The 18,677-nt window shown below is 45.4% G+C and overlaps 2 protein-coding genes across 10 annotated transcripts; one reads left to right on the top strand and one right to left on the bottom strand.

Moving 5' to 3' along the window:
* Positions 1–6,756: 6,756 nt before the first annotated feature.
* On the bottom strand, positions 6,757–12,054 carry LOC146299564 (cell division cycle-associated protein 4-like). 8 transcript variants are annotated; one of them, XR_014729914.1, is made up of 4 exons: positions 11,873–12,054; positions 9,324–11,460; positions 7,274–8,959; positions 6,757–6,999 (listed from the first exon to the last, which is right to left on the bottom strand). XR_014729914.1 is itself a non-coding variant. In XM_084673926.1 (4 exons), exons 3-4 carry the CDS (start codon positions 9,432–9,434, stop codon positions 8,033–8,035), a joined length of 1,038 nt encoding a protein of 345 aa, XP_084530052.1. In that variant the 5' UTR covers positions 9,435–9,447; positions 9,820–11,460; positions 11,873–12,053; the 3' UTR covers positions 6,757–8,032. The 8 variants fall into 8 exon arrangements, 7 of the variants coding, with proteins under 7 accessions (XP_084530052.1, XP_084530042.1, XP_084530024.1 ...); XM_084673926.1 differs by having other exon boundaries at positions 6,757–8,959; positions 9,324–9,447; positions 9,820–11,460; positions 11,873–12,053; XM_084673916.1 differs by having other exon boundaries at positions 6,757–8,959; positions 9,324–9,447; positions 9,841–11,460; positions 11,873–12,053.
* A 1,504-nt stretch (positions 12,055–13,558) lies between these two features.
* ahsa1b (AHA1, activator of heat shock protein ATPase homolog 1b) lies at positions 13,559–18,580 on the top strand. 2 transcript variants are annotated; one of them, XM_084673972.1, is made up of 10 exons: positions 13,559–13,641; positions 14,145–14,214; positions 15,583–15,773; positions 15,905–15,987; positions 16,129–16,246; positions 16,706–16,791; positions 16,889–17,014; positions 17,479–17,580; positions 17,713–17,764; positions 18,079–18,580. In XM_084673972.1, the coding sequence occupies exons 3-10, from the start codon at positions 15,635–15,637 to the stop codon at positions 18,249–18,251; spliced, it is 879 nt and encodes a 292-aa protein (XP_084530098.1). In that variant the 5' UTR covers positions 13,559–13,641; positions 14,145–14,214; positions 15,583–15,634; the 3' UTR covers positions 18,252–18,580. The 2 variants fall into 2 exon arrangements, with proteins under 2 accessions (XP_084530098.1, XP_084530088.1); XM_084673962.1 differs by lacking the exons at positions 13,559–13,641; positions 14,145–14,214 and adding an exon at positions 14,514–14,892.
* The last annotated feature ends 97 nt before the right edge of the window (positions 18,581–18,677 follow it).

Below are 18,677 nucleotides of genomic sequence, written 5' to 3'. Positions count from 1 at the left end.
TCTCATCATAACAGCTGGGCAGAGAGTCATGCTGGGAATCACAGTTGTGGGGAAAACAAGAGGAGGAGCGTGGAGGCAGACACAGGCCCTTCCAGGGAGAGGAGAGGAGGCTGGGGAGGAGCGTGGAGGCAGACATAGGCCCTTCCAGGGAGAGGAGAGGAGGCTGGGGAGGAGCGTGGAGGCAGACATAGGCCCTTCCAGGGAGAGGAGGCTGCAGTAGGTGATGCCACAACTGGAGGTCCTCTCTGGTGTCGTGCTTTCAAGGAGATGCTACCTCTTAAATAATTCAAGACCCCACCTCCAGAACAGAAGATGAGGCAGTGGCAGCACAGTTTCCTGTAGTCGTCATAGGAATCGTAATTCACCTTGTGAATTGAAAAACAGGGCAGGGCAATCCTGCAAGCCAAACCCTAACCCTAAATCCTACACTTTAACTCAAAGCCCTGAACCCTATAGTCTAACCCTAAACCCTATTCTCTACCACTAAACTACAAACCTTATACTCTAACCCTAAACCCTGTACTCCAACACTGGACCCTAACCCCAAACCTCTAACCCTATATAACCCTATATGCTAACCCTAAACCCTGTACTTCAACACTGGACCATGTCCTTAATCATAAACATCAAGGTAGATAGATGAGTAGGAAACTGTGGAGGGTGTGGAAGACGTGGAAGATACTGTAGTTTGGTTGGAGTTAGGGTTAGAAGGATGAGGTACAGGAGTTTTAGTTCAAGTTGGAAGGGTACAGTGCAAGAGTTGTTTCGTCTTAATCGTTTGGGCTGATTAGTTTTGTCTAATGCATGAAGGGGTTTGGAGCGGGCTCAGGGTCACGGCCCAAGTGGCAAGAACACATCCTGAAACCAGACGCTCATTCCGACAGCACAGGAGCTGAGAGCAGGGGGAGGGGCACTGGTCCTGCCATCACTGGACTGAGTGATGGCCAGAAACTAAAACATCATGGCACTATCCCTGTTTGGCTGAGTGCTTGTAATCAATAGAGTAGAAATGTAAGCCAGCGTCCAGAGAGAGAGCCCAGGCCAGAGAAACACGGTCTGCCACCCTCGGATGATAGACAGTAAACAGAGCTCATTACACACTCAAATGAGCAGAACTAAAGACAGGTTTACGGTAACATCATTGTATAGGTGAAACACATCCGGATGGTTGATAGATGGATGGATGGGAGGTGGAACACTGTGTTAGACGATAGGGCAACTCTTTACATACCTGTACGTTTTGATTGAACTGCCATGGAACTACATGGCAATACATTCAAAGAGAAAGTTATATAAGAAAATGACATAATTCAGTGACCGAACTTAAGACAGTGTCATTGTATAGGTGGAGTTAGAACGCTGTGTTAGAACGTTTCTGACACATGTCTAAATCCTCCTTGCTGAGACAGATACAAACGGATATTATCTGACTGCAGGTTCTTTTTAGAATGAGCAGCAAGATGATACGGCACTATGTTTGGCTCCGGATCCACAAGCAGCCCAATACTCTGACATGTTTTTATAAGATCTAGAATATTAGAATAGAAAATCCCTTTAACTTTACAGGTACATGGGTACAGGCAGCAGCAGACAGGCAATGTACAGATTACATGTGTGGACACGCAGTCACAGACATGCACAGGCAACTATCTGGAATTGTGCTGAGTCATGGTCTGAATAATTCATTGTGTCGTTTAAAGCACAAAGTCTGGCTGAGCCCCTCAGAGTGCAAGCAGGGTAACAGGGAGGCAGTGAGAGATAAGATGCACAACTAAGATGGCTTGCTGTTTACCTCAGAGAGGCATCAACGTTTAAGCATCGGTTCCAGGAAACATGCTGTAAAAAACAAACCAGATTTTCCCAGCGACATCCAAGACTCACATGACTTCAGTGGCATGTAACACACACACACAGAGACACACATACACACAATACTGTACTCTCAGATGCACAACCTATGTCCATGACGATGGATTCACAACAGTTAACAGCATTATGAGATCTGAAGTGCATATTTGAGTTTTATCGTACACAACGTGATCCTTTCGCATCAGCCAGATATGAAATCAATGTTCCTCGCATCTCTTCCCCTCCCAAGAAGCAGCAGAGCATTCGCAGGTGTAGTTCCTCACCCTGAGGTGCGGTACCACCCTGGCCTGGCACAAAGGGGCAGGATCACAGGAACAGTGCCTTGTCCTGGAAGTCAGAAGGAACGGCATGCTTTGCAATCTTCAACATGGGAAAACGTTTTTTTAAATGTTTTTTACGATTTTACGTTCAATCAATCAATCAATCAATCTTTATTTATAGAGCACAACTAAACACAACTTTCGTTGACCAATGTGCTATACAGAGTGCTAAAATCAACATGACGACAGATACATACAGACATGATATGGCAACAGATACATACAGACAAAACAACTGCATCAACACTCATCCCTATAGGACGCATCAAATGAAAAGGTCTTTAACCTTTTCCACACGACTTAGGTCTCCTGGCTCCTCTCCAGGTCCGTCTTGGAGAGCTGTTTCAGAGAAGCTCACAGCTGTCAGTCTCTGGGACGAGCATGTGACAGAGGTCAGGATGAAGACAGGGCTGCTGGCAGACATCTCCATACCTGGTGTCCACATCTTTGAAGTCAATCACGGTGGAATTTCCCTCTGGGACTTGAGTGTTCCATCCCTGTGTCGATGTCGTGCGTGGCATGTTTACAGTGGTGGGAGTAGTGAAGCTGAAATCATGTGAACACAATGAACACCTCTTGTATATTTGACCCACCAATCCAATGCAAATGAATGTTTTCGGCCTGATTTTGTGAGTTAAGCCCAAAAACAAACCAATAACACCTAAAGCAGAATTGGCTACGCTAGAATTACATTCCTTTCATGTCTGGCAGATGAGATAATGGAATCAGCTGAACACACACTACAGATGAAAAGATGTCTTCCTGGCTACAGGTTGTGTCTCCCTGGCCCATCTAGCAGTGTCTCTCTGGTGAAGGCAAAGTCAACCTACTCACTCAACGGGGCATACCATGAGTTTACGAACCGTTATTCAATCTCTGTGTTGTTGTATAGAATTCTCTGTCACGTGATGGAGACTCCTTCATCAGCAGTGGGACGATGCTGAGGTCAGAGCTTTACGTGACAGCAGAGTGGAGCGATCTAATAATGCATGCACAGTCCGTAATTACCCAGGCTCATAATTCATTTTGAGAAGATTTGATTGAAGAGTGGAGACCATGATTCTGGGTTGAATAGTATGGAGCTTGTTCCTCTGGGAGGACCAGGATGCGTCCTGGTGTGAGGCCAGAGGGGAGAGAGGTCCTGGTGTGAGGCCAGAGAGGAGAGAGGTCCTGGTGTGAGGCCAGAGAGGAGAGAGGTCCTGGTGTGAGGCCAGAGGGGAGAGAGGTCCTGGTGTGAGGCCAGAGAGGAGAGAGGTCCTGGTGTGAGGCCAGAGAGGAGAGAGGTCCTGGTGTGAGGCCAGAGGGGAGAGAGGTCCTGGTGTGAGGCCAGAGGGGAGAGAGGTACACCAGTATTTCTGACTTTGAGCCAGAGAATCAAAGAGGACACGAGGACATCAGAATATTGAAGGCATGACGTTTTTATGGACATAATTTATTCTGGGTTTTCAATATTAAGTGATCCTTGTACTGTATTGTAATGTATTGTGTTGTCTTGTGTGGTGTCAGGTATGCTGTTTATGTAGTATTTTATTATGGATTGAATGTGTTTTAATACCTGTCTACAAGCAAATTTCCGCTCGTGGGATCAATAAAATTGACTTGACTCGATATTGTTGTATTAATGTATTTTTTCCATGAGTTTGGGTGGGGAGCTGTTCTTGAAGTGACCTGCTTTCTGACTTTCTTTTCTAACAAGAAGTCATCTGCAGCAAGACCTGCCAACACAGAGTTAAGCCAATAGGTTCATCATAGCAGTCATACATTATTGACAACAGAGCCCACACACTGTGAGTAACCTGTACGACGGCACAACTTGACTGAGGGCCCAAACTATTTCTTCAAGTGGGGTCAAGAGGGGCCCAACAAAGAGTGTTCTGTGTGCAAATTATTACATGAATGAATCCAATTGCAGTGCCATGGTGACTAGACCTAGTAAATCAGTAATGGTTTACAAGCTAGCTCTAGTCCAGCATTTCAAAGGCATTGCCAGATCACCTTGTTTGCCTGTTGAGAACATGAAATTGTTAAAACGTTAAGGTAAAATAAAATACAAATAAGATTAAGAACCATGCTTACCATGCTATATTGACTGTTGAGTCATCAACCTCTTACAGTGATGCTGTGACTAATACAACTCAGAAGGTTCACTGTGAATCGTTCACGCCATCGCCGGTAGGCTAAACGACACCACTGGTAGCCTAGCGGACCCACTCCTGTCAGAAAAAGGGCCTCTACCGGGCGGGTCCTGACTGGTATTGGCTAGTAACTGTGTTTTGAATTTATGGATCATCGGGAGACCTTGTGTGGTAGTTTGCCAATGTTTCTAGGTCATATTTGAAATCTGAGGACAATAACGCTGCCATTAGAGTGCTTTTTGGCCTGGACCACAAGTCTGCCGACACACCATCTCTAGCGTCACACAAGGTCGGGCTGTCTTATCCGGTAAACTATTAAAATGTCATCGCTATTATACAAAAATCCCCCCTAGCCTGCCTGTTGTTAGTTCTGGGCAAAGCTGCCCCTCGTAGACTACCTGTTCTGGGGCTAGCTTGCTGCCCCTCCTGCATAACAGTCAAGTGATGCAACTGCAGTTCTTGTTATAACCACTAGGTAGAGCTCTGTGCTCTGCATGAAAACATACTTTATGCTGTGTTCTCTTGAAGCCTGTGCCGAGCTCTGTGGACCAAGAAGATGCACAGCTCCCTCCTATTCCAGCTCCTCTTAGCAACACCAATGTGTCTGTCTATTTGTGTGTGTGTCCTCACCCCAACATCCCATCATCCAACCTCATCCCAGCATCCAAGCCCAACAGAAGGTCCTCCTGGCTCCTGCCCTGGCTCTGGGTCTAAAGATTAAGATTACATGACTTTAATTCAGGAGAATTTGGTGCACTGGAGCAGACTGAGAGAAAACAATATTTATTAGGGCTGTCAAGCAATACATTACTTTACTAACAGCGGTGCAGTTAAGATTTTGAGTAATACAAATTAAATTCCAGACGATATGTGACTCAGGAGGGGGGGCAGTGGGGGGGGGGGGGGCACTGATTGTATCAGGGTGCCGTGGTCTGGCGCCACTGAGAACGGTACGCCCATCAGCAGTTCCATCTGGGCTTTTTTGTATGTTAATTTTCCATTCACCGGGCCAAGTACCGTTTTGTCGTCTGCATTCATGTTTACAGAGCTGGACGGTTGTGCTGTCAAGGGGCATAGAGCGCGATTCATCTGCGTAAAACATGTAGACACGTTCTTTTTTCTACACGAATTAATCAAAATGTTTGAGTTATTAATAAGTCAAGTATTTATATTTTATTCTTCTAGTCTGTTGAGGGTGTGTTGTTAGAAACCCAGTCACTGGTGTTTGGTGCTTTTCTCACTAGAGGAGACTACTCTGCCCAGATGATGCAATTCTGTGGATGGACAAGCAACGCTGCGCTCCTCTGCTATTCCCTTTCACGGCCACTAGGTGGCAGGCACCCTTGCTGCTGTCCAAGTAATGTGAAGTAGTAAATTATTTGTGGTTCAAACAAGTGGATACACACTTTTCATAGAGGTCTTGTTAAAAGGTATATTTTTAACATGTTATAAGTGCTTATCATGCTTGAGGACTGTGTCTATGATTATTTGGATTACAGGAGGGTTAGGGGTGCAGGGCAGGTTAGGAGGTTTAGGGATGCAGGGGGGTTAGGGGTGCAAAGGGGTCAACCAGAGCCCAATACTGCCATGGAGAACTGCACTCTGTAGCACCCGGAAAGACAAGCTGGTGAAGAGGTTTCAGACTGGCTGGGATGGAGGAGAAGAAACCCTGTGTTGTTGAGCTCTGGTCCACGCCAGCTCTATGCTCCTCTGGTCCTGAGAGGCTCAGGCTGAGAAAGGCTGGCCAGGTCACCTGGGAGGTCAGGTTGGGAGCAGATAACCGGGACAGGTCTAGCACAATCCTGATCCCTAGTTCCAGCACTGTCCCTGGCCCCAGCTCCCAGACTTGTTCCCAGCCCCAGCTCCAGGCCAATCCCTCTGCATCTCCTGCTGCACCTAACCCTCCAGATGTGGAACAGCCTGGGCCCCTGGCCTCCCTGGCAGCTCTACACACCTGCTCACAAACCGGCAGGTAGGCACCTCATCCCCTCGGACTGTCTGCAGTTGCCTCAACGTTCAGACGTCTTCTTCTGTCCTTAACAGCACACTGCTAAGTATGAATCTCTTGAAGCCTGCCTGCCTGCCTGCCAGACAGTGGAGGTCAGATGGCTGAGTGGGTAGGGAATCAAGCCATTAATCAGAAGGTTACCAGTTCGATTCCCGGCCATGGAAAATGATGTGTCCTTGGGGAAGGCATTTTACCCTACTTGCCTCGGGGAGAATGTCCCTGTACTTACTGTAAGTCGCTCTGGATAAAGGCGTCTGCTAATTGACTAAATGTGCTGTAGCTCAGGGCAGAGTTTCTATCTGGAGTGGTCACCGCAACAATGTTTCCCACATCACGAGGCAAACAGAAGGCTAGCGTGCCAGTGTGTTAGAAGTGTAAAAGTACAACTAAAGAACTGCCTTAGAGAACAAAACTACACAACAAATACACTTTGTACCTTTTATTATAAAAAATATTTACAAAGACGGTACAATGTTTTTTTCTGAATATAAAAAATGCATATACTTTACAACTGTTAAGGTCTTTGAAATTCCAGCTTGTGTTCAAACCAGAGTGACATCATTCCTGGAGGAGTGAGGAAGGTAACAAGCATGTTAATACTGTCTGACTTCACCAACACTAGCCTGAGTAACCTCTTCATCATGATAAGATCTAGAGAAACAACTGCCTAAAAGAAAAAAGAAAAAGAAACACAAAATACTGATATTATTACTGTTGAGTACAATCATGTGTGACTTGTATGAAAGAACTGCATAGAGTAGTAAGCCCATATTTGCTCCAGAACAGGGAATGAAGATCTGTCTCAACAAAATACAACTCAGCATGTTTTTATCTGTGTTGAATAAATACAAATAAATTAAAAAAAAGGAAATAACTTAGGTGGGTTAACTCATAATTAGTTGTTTGTTATTCTAAAAAAGTCAGAAAATATGGCTTATTACTGCAGATGAAAGGGTTAAGGACCCCAGAACTCTCCCAGTTCCATGTGTAATACATGTTCCATGTGTTCATTCAGATGTGGAGCCAGTCGACCAGCAGGCCTGGAGGAGCCAGTCGACCAGCAGGCCTGGAGGAACCAGTCGACCAGCAGGCCTGGAGGAACCAGTCGACCAGCAGGCCTGGAGGAACCAGTCGACCAGCAGGCCTGGAGGAACCAGCCGACCAGCAGGCCTGAAAGAGCCAGTCGACCAGCAGGCCTGGAGGAGCCAGTCTGATTCTGCTGTAGTCTGCTTGATACCAACCCATAGGAAGACAGAAGAATCTGGCTACATTAAAATCTTAAAACCTATCAAGGACAAATAATATTACATAATATTGGTAAATTTCCCAAGCTGTGTAATGCAAAAAAATATATTTCTATATACATACGTACATATACATATATTTCATTCATATTGGTTTGACTCTTTAGGAAAATATGCATTGCGATTTGTTCAGCTCTTTTGTCATGTAGTGTGGAATTGATCTTCAGTCCATTCAACAATAAATAAACAAAGACTGGAAAATATAGAATGTATGACAAAAGTGAACATAGAAAATATGTCAAATAAAAAATAAAACATCACGGTATAAGTAATCATTGCTGGCTTCAGATTTATAACCGAGTCTGATTTCATAACCCTTCAATGTCCAGAATGTGTCGAGGGGCTCCCCCATCCATGCACACACAACGTGCAGTCTGGCATCAGGCTGGGTGGTCCTCAGGAGCCCACTATGATCTCCATGATGTGGTCCAGTTCGTTGAGGTCGGCTCGGCAGCTGGAGCTGGAGCTGAGAGCCGAGGGGCCGTGGGAGGACAGACTCTCCAGGAGGTCATAGGGTCCCATCTTAGGCGCGCTCTGCATGCCCGTCAGCACCGTGTCCAGGTCGTAGTAGGAGGCGTCCACGTCCGAGAACAGCTCCTCCAGAGCGGGGTCGGGGCTGGGCGCTGGGGTTTTAATCTCAAAGGTCCCAAAGACCTGCTCTGCTGTCCTGGAGTCTCCCACCAGCCTGTTGTCCCCCTCCTCGCCCTCCGACCCAGACCCACACTCCTCACTGTCCTCCTCCTCGTCCTCCTCCTCATCGTGGTCCTCTTCCCAGCGAGGGTCCAGCCCAAAACTACCGGGCAGGTAGGGGGCCGGAGCCTGGGCGATGCCCGAGGACATGGTGACCTTCCCCTCCCCCTCCTCCACCACCACCTCCTCCTCCTCTTCGTCCTCCTCCTCCTCCTCGTCCTCCTCGTGGTAGCCCTCCTCCTCCTCCGAGAGGGGCTTGGGCCCCTGCTCTCCCTGCGCCGCTTCGGCCTGCCGACATAGGACCTCCGTGGCCACCAGGTGGTCGGCGGGGCACTGCGCCGCGCTCAGGGCCTGCGTCATGATCTGCCACGTCCCGTCCTGGGTCATCTCCTCCTGGATCTGCCTCACCGTGTTGGCGATGAGCACCGAGCGGCACAGGTTGGGCTCCACCAGCATGTGGCACAGCTGCAGCTTGATGAGGGACATGTCCAGCAGGGACTGGCGCTGCAGGCTGTAGGAGGAGAGCATGCGCATGGCCATCGAGCTGGACTGGGTCTCCCCGCCGGCCGCCCCCGGCTCGTCCGCGGAGTCGGAAAACTTGCGCTTCGTGCCCTTCGGGAACATGGTGCTTCTCTGTGACGGGGGTGGGGGGGAGGGGGGGGGGGGTGGGAGAGGAGAAGAGTTATACAGGGCCAGGCGTCATCCAAAGACAAAACATACTGACACACACATACTGACAGTATCATGTGTTGTGTTGGCTGAGTTTCACAAGTCAACAAACGTCTATATTCTTATCATGAATGGAAAATCGTAAAAATGTGCTGTTAAGTGTGTAAAAAGGAGAAGTTATTGATGGTAGACTAACAAATAGGCTAAATCTTAAAAAAGCTGAAAAGACTGATGATAAGGAAACTCTACAAGAAACTCTACAAGTGTTCGTGTAGGCTAAGTATAAAAACGGCTGGTTGTTGTTGTTTTTTCTGAAAGTTGGCTATACCTTTCCTGTCGAAGGCACAGGCATTAGCATAGCACCCCGGTCCCAGCTGCTGCACGTCTCAACCTTTGTACAAGCAACAAGCAGCTTTTGTTCTGCACCATTTCTGCCCATTTTAGGCTGACTCCTGCTGGGCGGAATAACCACACTTTTAACAAACCCACTGAACCACCGGGAATGTAGCATGTTACCAATCAGCTGCTATGAGTGCGTTAAAAGTAAAAGCATGAGACAGGCCACGCTCAGAAAAACAACACAACGCCATCCCAGCCACACACTGCCACCTGCTGTCTTGGGAGGTTCAAATCAGGCACTCGCGTCGTGTTAACATGAGAAAATACGAAGAAAATATTAGTAAGACAAATACCACACAGAAGCACATGTGATATGTTTTCCATGTTTACACAACACACACCTTCACAACTACAGTTGCAGGGGGGGGGGGAATCAACAGACGTCTTTGATACATGAAGTCAACTTCTGATCAATTTGAACTTACTCAAGATGTCAGAAAACTTGCCTCAAGGTAAGCATGGCCGCTGACTCCCACGCACCAATAAAACAGTCACTACGGAAGGGGCTGGACTGAGTATAGTTGCTAGGTTTCCGACTACATGTCCCATCAAGCTGAGGGGGCTACCGGGAGGCTCTGCTAGGAGGGCGCAGGGCGAAGCAGGTGGATCACTACTCCGCTACATGTACTATCTGAGAAGCAGCACAGGAAATCCAAGGGGAGGCAAGCATGTAACATAAACCAAAATATACAAGACACAATTTGAACAGAAGAACCTTGAATACAAAAACAAAACAAAAAAGGATTTATAAGCATTAACTACACTATTCTAGATGACAGCAAAACAGCAGACTTGATTTTTTTTTCGAGCTAATGATGAGCTGGATACCTGGTGCCCCAGGGGAGGGGGGGGCAACACAGTGCAACGCTAGTAGCCTGGCCATGGAGCCCTGTGCTGGTCGAACATGGACGAACTGGGGCTACTGAACCCACGCATCACCCACCCACCACAAAAAAAACTCATTTGACAGATTGTGAGTGCAAGAGTTTGTGATTGCTAGAGAATCATGAAGAGTGCAGAGAAGTCTTTCCAGCGTCAGTCAGTGTCAGTCAACATCTCTCCGTACTGAAACAGACCATGATATTACTTCCGCTGTACACGACTGGGACCAACGCGAGCCTCTGGGGTGAACAGAGGAACACAGCAGCTCCGGGGGAGAGGGAAACCTGCTCTTGCACAGACTCAAATCTCCTACACCATGACTAAGAGAATTCATAAAGGGGTCGTTAAAAAAACACAACACGGGAGACAGACGAAGGGAAATGTGTATTCCCGTTTTTTCGAACAACGGTTGATCCTGTTAAAAGATGATAAACTATTTGTGAAAACAAAACGTGTACAAATAAGAGCAAAAATGAGCCCGGACGCAGATACAAATGCAGCTGTCCCTGTGCAGAAGCTGCATTAAAGCTTACTGGGTGTGTTTAACTAGTTGGCTGTCTGAAAACAAGACATGGGGAAGTAGTCGTGACAAGACAAGAAGGAAACTTGGAAGATAAAAATGTGGCAACTAAGAGGCTCCTCCATCAGAACACACACTGCAAGCCTGAAAGGGACCATTCAACACAAGTCTGTTAGGGCCTGATAGAAACTGATGAATAAAGATTCAATATGTTATTTAGATATAAAACATTGGTCAAGATAAGTCAAGACATTCATCTCACCAAATTGCATAAAGACTGATATATTGAGATGTTATGCTGTCTGATAAACAGTTATTCTGAACAAAGATGTCAATCTGAAACAGCAAACAACAATCGTAGGAAAAAAAATAACACAGCTAACTAGCTAGTTTCACCCGAGTTCCTCCTTGTTAGCTGGCTCCCCTCCCCCACTATACTGACGTTGATAGCATTTCCTTCTGCTGCTGGCTCGGGTAATGTGAAGTATCAATCTGGCAACCCAAGCAGTCAAATCAGTTAATCCTGTAATGCATAATACATCGACAACGCATTCATCATGATGCAATCAACGCGTCTTACAGTCGTACGTAACTAACTGTTCGTCCTCTGTCAAGTCGGTGATGGTTCAGCCGCATGCTTTGTCTGACGAGCACCATTGAGAAGCTAGGACGACAATGGAGATGAGGCCATTTTGAAATAACTAGCTCGCTAGTCTGGTAGGAAGTCAGAGGTAGCTAGTTAGCAGACTCGTTCAATGTAATACAATTATTGCTTTATGAAAATAGCTAACGTTAACTAGCAAACAAACACCATCCGCCCTAACTTGGTATATTTAGATGTATTTGCTTTGACCATCTTGGCTAGCTAGCGGCTGCGCCCTCCCAACAAGCGTCCTTCTATGTCATGCCAGACAAGCTAACGTCGTTAGCTAGCTAGGTGGCTAGCTAGCTGCAAGACTAGTTTCGGTAATCGCCAGCTAGTAAGCTGCCTAGCAAGCTAGCAAACTAGCTCATAAATAAACATCCATTGAGGACTTGAATAAATACATAAATATATATTTTTAAATAAAGCATACCTTTTTTGGTTTTACTTAATACCGGTGTCGGTCATAGGATTCTCTGTAAATAGCGGGAGATCAGATTGGGATGAGATCATTCATGCCACGGCATCAGAACTGGCTAACCTTCTCGTCTCGCTCGCTAGGTCTCGCTGCTCGCCTGCTCGCCTGCTTGTTGCTGGTACAGCAAGGCAGACAGGGCGCATGGGTGGGGGTGAGGGGAAATGGGGCGGGCTCGATGCATCTGTATCAGGAGATATGATGATTGATGAGTGAAAAGACAGGGTGGCTGGACCTTGGGTGTGAATACAGAGTAAATCAACGCTCCGGGCAATGTGATTTGTTCTTTGAGAATGTTTTCATATGTTCTATGATGATAATAAAACAAATGTTTACATTCGGGTATTGTAAAGCTTGCGAAACACATCAGTAATCATGTATTTTCTTGCATGGCCTGACCCGTTGTAGGTTTAGGTGTGTGTTAAGCAGCGGGGGTGATTCTCGTTTCCCCGACGTGGCTATATTCACCTGAACAAACCCTGTGTCCAGCAGTGGGAGCCATTGCCACTGTGAACTGAACTTGACTGAGCAATAGGCCTACATGTAGCAATGTATCACTAAAACCTTTGGGCCTAACAAAAACCTGGACTGAATAATTTCATATTTTTATTAATGCCATTTTGATTACATAGCCTTTGGCAGTTTGTGAAACGAACAACAAAACGACAACAAATGGCAAATCCATACAAGATCAGAAACAGTTAAAGCATACATGCAGAGGCTTCATTTTATTAGAGTCCTGGAATTGCTACGTCAATGTGTAAATGTGTATTAGTCTATAACTTCTCAGTTCATTTTAGATTTCAAAGGGGCATAATCAACGGGTGCAGACCAAAATACCTCTGGGCACAATATGGGTACAGCTGTGGTTGTAGGTGTGTGTGTGTGTGTGTGTGTGTGTGTGTGTGTGTGTGTGTGTGTGTGTGTGTGTGTGTGTGTGTGTGTGTGTGTGTGTGTGTGTGTGTGTGTGTGTGTGGTGGGGCGGAGTATCTTCAGAGGCAGCCTTGCAGACAGAGCTCTATTGACCATCAGAAGGATGCGGTCCGTGTCGAACGGAAGGGTGGATGTGGATGGAACAGGGGCACCGTATAGGGGGAAAAGTTAGGACAATTCCAAGTGACTAACAGGGGCCAAAATAAATTGGAAAAAATATTATAAAATTATATTATATAAACCATCATCATTGAGTATATACATTAATTCAATACAATTACTGATCTTTTAATTTGTACTTGTTTTTGGAACAGTAAACATCCATATTGACCGACCACCCCTCTGTATCTGCATTAAATGGTTTGGTCCTGCCTTTAGGATTTTTTTTGGGTGGCTTTTTATCTTGCATCAAATAGTGAACTGCATACTGTATGCAGACTTGCATGTACAAATCCCCAGCAGTAAATATTTTGCTGGTACTAGTATTGAACTACAAGAAGCTAGACAGTTCCAAGCCTTTAATTAAAGTTATGTAAAACTTTTGATGGGACAGTTCTAGGTCCTAGACATGTGGTAGTGAAATTCCTAGGGGGGCCCTGGGATGGATATATATTAGTAACCATGGCAACTATAGCTGTTTTGGTTGTATTCACTAGGTGCATGTGTAGCCGGTGTAGATCAGTTAAACTCACTCCTCAGGTATACAGATCACCCGTGCCAGCAAATTGCTAGCTTTTCCTTGGCATAGCTGGTGTTCGCGCATAGGATGTCGGAGGTGGTGGGTTCGGTCCCAGGTGCGGGCCAATGTCAGGCGAGTAGGCTATAGTACCTCCGACAGGGTCGCGGCCATGTCGGTTAGCCTACACATATTTAGCAATAAATATTGAGAGGCAAGGCAAAAATGACTAACCTGCGGAATTGAATAATATGTTAAGAATATTACGGATAAACAGCTCAACCTGTGTAGAAATAGCTATAACACCCTGCCTCCCTGGTAGCCAAATTGTGCTACAAGTGGTGGTTTCAGCATTAGGTTGACTTTAATTTGTATAGTTAAAAGCCACAATCGATGTTTGAACTGATGACCACATAGTTTCAGGCTATACATTTTTTGCTATCCGATCAGGCCATGTTACTAGTCAATTCAACGATTGTTTTCGTGAGCAACATTAACAACCTCATGATAGCCTACTCATCATCATTAATATATATCCATACATAAAAACAATTATTAAAAGTCTGGAATATCTTGCTTCTTGTGTGATCTGCAAAATAATAATTCAGTTGAATGAAACAGCTCACCTCACCACTGCAACCTCGATCCGTGTCCGCGACCGCCAACAGCAAGAGAGGAAATAGGCCTACCGGTAAGTCAAATGGTTGGTTGGATGAAAATAGCCTGGTGGAACAGCTCACTATTTAGATTTCTGTTACCTCTCCCAAAGACTATTCTACGTTTTTTAAATCTACCATTTGGGTAATTTGTCTAGTTTGTACCTTTTACTCGTCGTTGCAACGAGTTGTGCATTTTTGGATGCCCCCCCATCCCTCCCTCCTCCGCGAAACACGCACTCACGCACACGGAATGACTGCCAAGGAAGGGCAGAGCATGTATTTACAAAAGCAAGCGTTCCCATCAAATAGTGCCAAATCCCGCTTTATAATCGAGATTGTCCTAAAGAATGTAACGTAGATAAAAGGCTAGGAATACAAATGGTCAGGAATGCACCATACAATATAGCTACAGTATTTTATGGGAGGAGTGTGTGGAACTCAATCTTCGGAAACAACTGGGTACATTTTTGTGCGTGGAACATATTTCCGTTTCCAGCAAATTCTACGGCACATCGGCAGCTAAACGAGAGTAGGAAACGGGCCTGTCAGTCAGTCGTGAACGGTTACCGGTGGCGCGGTCTGCTCTCTCTTCCAACGATACTACAAGTGTGAGGCTACAGTTATCTAACTATGGCAAAGTGGGGAGAAGGGGACCCTCGTTGGATTGTGGAGGAGAGAGCAGACGCGACTAATGTGAACAATTGGCACTGGTGAGTTGTCTCGTTAGCAAGCTAACTTGGTTCACTAAAAAGCTAGCGTTACAGCAATGTAACAGGACAGTCAGCTATCAAGTCATCCATGATAGCTAATTATCTTTGTGTTTTAGCTTGCAAAACCAGCAATACAATGGAAAACAAGTAGAAGCATTAGTCAGAGTTAATGTTGTGTATTTTATTAATCTAACCTAGTCTACACCGCCAGCCAACACTAGCTAGCTAAAGCTAATTTCTTAGCCTGCTAAATTATTTGTGGTATCTGAGCCAGCATTTACTAGTGTTTACCAGATTACAGAATGTAAATAAGATAAATGTATTAGATCACTGACGAGAATACAGTAGGTTAATGAATACACGGCAAGGTTATTCATGTTAGATAGAAGCATACCTGTCAGTCCCTCAATAAGGCTGGTTTCAACATACTAGCTAAGTTAGCAATGCTATATGGGTAGTTAGCCTGCAATCAACATTTAGTTAATTTGGAAAAAAGATCATCGTCCAAAAAATTCTCAAAGGTACTCATAATGATAAAATACTGAATTATTGAGGCTCCTTTTTAAACAATTGAGAACTTGAGTATGTATCTCAGTAGTAAAGCAAAAAGGTGCCAGCAAATATGGGTTTGGGAAGTTAATAGAGTAGACTGTTGCCATCTATACACATACATGTTATTTAATTTTGCAGGACTGAACGTGATGCTACTAACTGGTCTTCAGATAAACTTAAATCTCTTCTGATGGGCGTGAGAGTGGAGAATGAGGAGGGCAGTGGTGAAGTGACGGAGGTCAGCAAGGTTGAAGGGGAGGCCTCTATCAACAATCGCAAAGGGAAGCTTATCTTCTTCTATGAGTGGAACCTGCAGGCTACGTGGACAGGTGTGTCTGGGAGGAAGGGTTGGCAAACAAAAAACTGTTTTTGTACATATTGCTTATGGAGATTGCTATCTGCCCAGAATTATAAGTTTCCCATTCTTGAGGTGCTAAAATACTGTATGTTTGTCCATCAGGAGAGTCAAAAACGGGAGTCAAGTACAAAGGCAGCATTGATGTACCAAACCTGTCTGATGAGAATGACATGGAAGACCTTGACGTGAGTCGAGTTGAGGATCAGTTAGGGATCTACACAGCCTAGCACAGGGAGATGGGGCAGTACCAACAACCTTGTATGTATTTTTCTAAAAGTCTCAAGATGTGTCAACCAAACCTTTACTGTTTCATGGTTTTGTGGTAGATAAATGTGTCGCTGAGCAAAGATGAGCCGGACACTCCTCTACTGGCTCTGATGAGAAGCACAGGAACAGAGAAGATCCGCGCAGTGCTTGGGAGCTACGTCGGCTATCTAAAAACAGGTGAGACTGTCCACAATGTCCATATATATCCAGGATGACACCCAATGTTCCCTGGCTTTCATAGCTCCTCGTATAACCCAAGATGTGCAGGGTTTAGCCCAGTGGTAGATCACTTTGATGGGTATAGCTTAGTGGTAGATCCTGAGGATGGGTCGAGCTCAGTGGTAGAGCATTTGACTTCAGACAAGGAGGTTACAGGTTTAAATCCCCCAACCCAATACGTTGCTTTGAATGAAAGCGTGTGCTTAATGAAGAAATGATTCCTTAATATACCTGGAGCTGTGAACTAGGGGGTCAACCGATATGCGTTTTTCAGGACCGATGCCGATTATTACAGATTTATATTGGTCAAATCTGTTTAGATACCGATGACCATAAAAATGCTTAATAATGGCGCCTATTCGGCCACGCCGATAATCGGTCAACCCCTACTGTGAACGTCCCGCTGTGTCGTTGCAGAGTTCACTCAGGGCATGATCCTGCCCACGGCCAATGGCATGTTCCAGCATACCTCACAGTCCAGAGCCAGCGTGAACAAAACTCAGGTTGGTCCAGCTAATCTCAGCATCAGAGGATGCAGAATATCTTCTCACTAACCACTGTGTATGTGTACTCCAACCACTGTGTCCTCTACTGCAACAGATTGGCACCAGCAGCTCCACCCCCTCTGCCCACGCCGGGGTGAAGATCCCCACCTGTAAATTCAGCCTGAAAGAGACATTCCTTACTTCTCCACAGGAGCTGTACAGAGTATTCCTCAACCAGGAGGTGAGATGCACCTTCACACACCTGTATTGTGCTAGTCCACAGTTCACTGCAAGTCAGGAAGGAAACCCTGGAAGTCAAGGAAGTTAAGAATAGTGATCGACTAGCTGGGAAATCATGGACACTCATGAAACCTAATGTTCTCATAGGCTTAGCTATATGTAACACCTTTTCTCATAGGCCTGCATGGGTTAACATAGTTGCATGTTCCTAGGTCAGATGTGTTCAAAGCCATAACTCCAGAGATATTCTCTTAATGTGAATTATTTGGGACATAAACATTGTGGATACTGAGACATATCTTTCAATTGGTCTTGACAGTGTGTGTAGATATTCAATTGAATCACTCTCTGTGTAGATGGTTCAGTTGAATCAGTCTCTCTGTGTGGGTAGATCGTTCAATTTAATCTGTCTCTGTGTGTAGATGGTTCAGTTGAATCTTTGTGTTTGCTTGCGTGCATGAGTAGATGGTTCAGGCATTCACCCACGCTGCTGCGATTGTGGAGGCAGAGAAGGGTGGAAGATTCCGTATGCTGGATGGGAACGTGATTGGTGAATTCCAGGATCTGGTAAGAACATTTTCCTGTCCAGTAAGATCATAAAGGGCTCTTATCTTCACCTCTCCTGGTACACCTCTCTCCTGGTACACCTCTCTCCTGATAAACCACCTAGTAGACGTCTCTCCTGTTCCTATTGTTCAGGTGCCTGAGGAGAGGATAGTGATGAAGTGGAGATACAACACCTGGCCAAGTGGTAAGTTGTGTTGTTGAGTTGAAGATGTTGTCTCATAAACATATTGCATTTGAGATAGGAAAGGCCAACAATAACAACACCATATCATCAGATGGATCAAACATTGTAGTTGTAATGATATTGCCGCACTGTGTCTGGGAACTTACTGACAGGTGCTTGACATTATTGTACATTGCTTTGGGTAAGTGTCTACTAAACGGATAAGATGTAATAAACACCATGTACATTGCCGTCTCCCATGCTTAGTCACACGTCAGGCATGCACATCCAGAACCCCATAACGTGACCTCTCCTCTGACCCTAACGTTCTTCAGAGCATTATGCCACGGTGACCCTGAGCTTGTCGGACCGCGGCAGTGAGACGGAGCTGGCCCTGTGCTGCCGGGGCGTCCCAGAGAACGAGGAGGAGAGGACCAGGGAGGGATGGCAGAGACACTACTTTGATTCCATCAAACAGACATTTGGATACGGTGCACGGCTCTACTGAAGACCATTGTTGTATTATGTCGGGGGGGGGGTTAATGTGCAAAATGTCTAACTGAAAGGTTATGGTATTGATTAAAGCGCAAAAATACAGTAGCTGTATATAAAGTATTTGAATTTTAGAGGTAATTTCCCACTGCTGTAAGGAACATAAAGAGCTTTGTCTCAAAAGCAGCAGAGGGAAGACTGACATGATTCAAACCACAAAATGAATTGGTCTCAAGATTTAGATATTGAGTTATTACAGGGAACAATAGTTTGGTTGTTGGTTTTTGTTTGATTGAAATGTCATGCTTGTTATTTTGAGAATAAATGTTATTTTTACTCATCTTTCATCTTTGAAATGAACCGTGTTAAATGACATGTTCAAAGAGCATAAATGTTCTGTTCATGAGACTGGTCTCTGAATTTGGAACATCTTAAAGGATTG

Source organism: Hypomesus nipponensis, chromosome 3, assembly GCF_054491055.1.
Source record: "Hypomesus nipponensis isolate SF chromosome 3, ASM5449105v1, whole genome shotgun sequence".
In the NCBI taxonomy this organism is placed as follows: Eukaryota; Metazoa; Chordata; class Actinopteri; order Osmeriformes; family Osmeridae; genus Hypomesus; species Hypomesus nipponensis.
The sequence above is the reverse complement of the archived record's forward strand: the minus strand, read 5'-3'. Positions and strand labels throughout refer to the sequence as shown.

Coding starts and splice junctions, on each gene's coding strand:
- LOC146299564 (XM_084673898.1), bottom strand. CDS start 9,506: ATGCTACATTCCCGGTGGTTCAGTGGGTTTGTTAAAAGTGTGGTTATT. Junction 8,960..9,323: donor CTGTGCCTTCGACAGGAAAG/GTATAGCCAACT, acceptor CCCCCGTCACAG/AGAAGCACCATGTTCCCGAA.
- ahsa1b (XM_084673962.1), top strand. CDS start 14,813: ATGGCAAAGTGGGGAGAAGGGGACCCTCGTTGGATTGTGGAGGAGAGA. Junction 14,893..15,582: donor AATGTGAACAATTGGCACTG/GTGAGTTGTCTC, acceptor TTAATTTTGCAG/GACTGAACGTGATGCTACTA. Junction 17,581..17,712: donor TTGGTGAATTCCAGGATCTG/GTAAGAACATTT, acceptor CCTATTGTTCAG/GTGCCTGAGGAGAGGATAGT.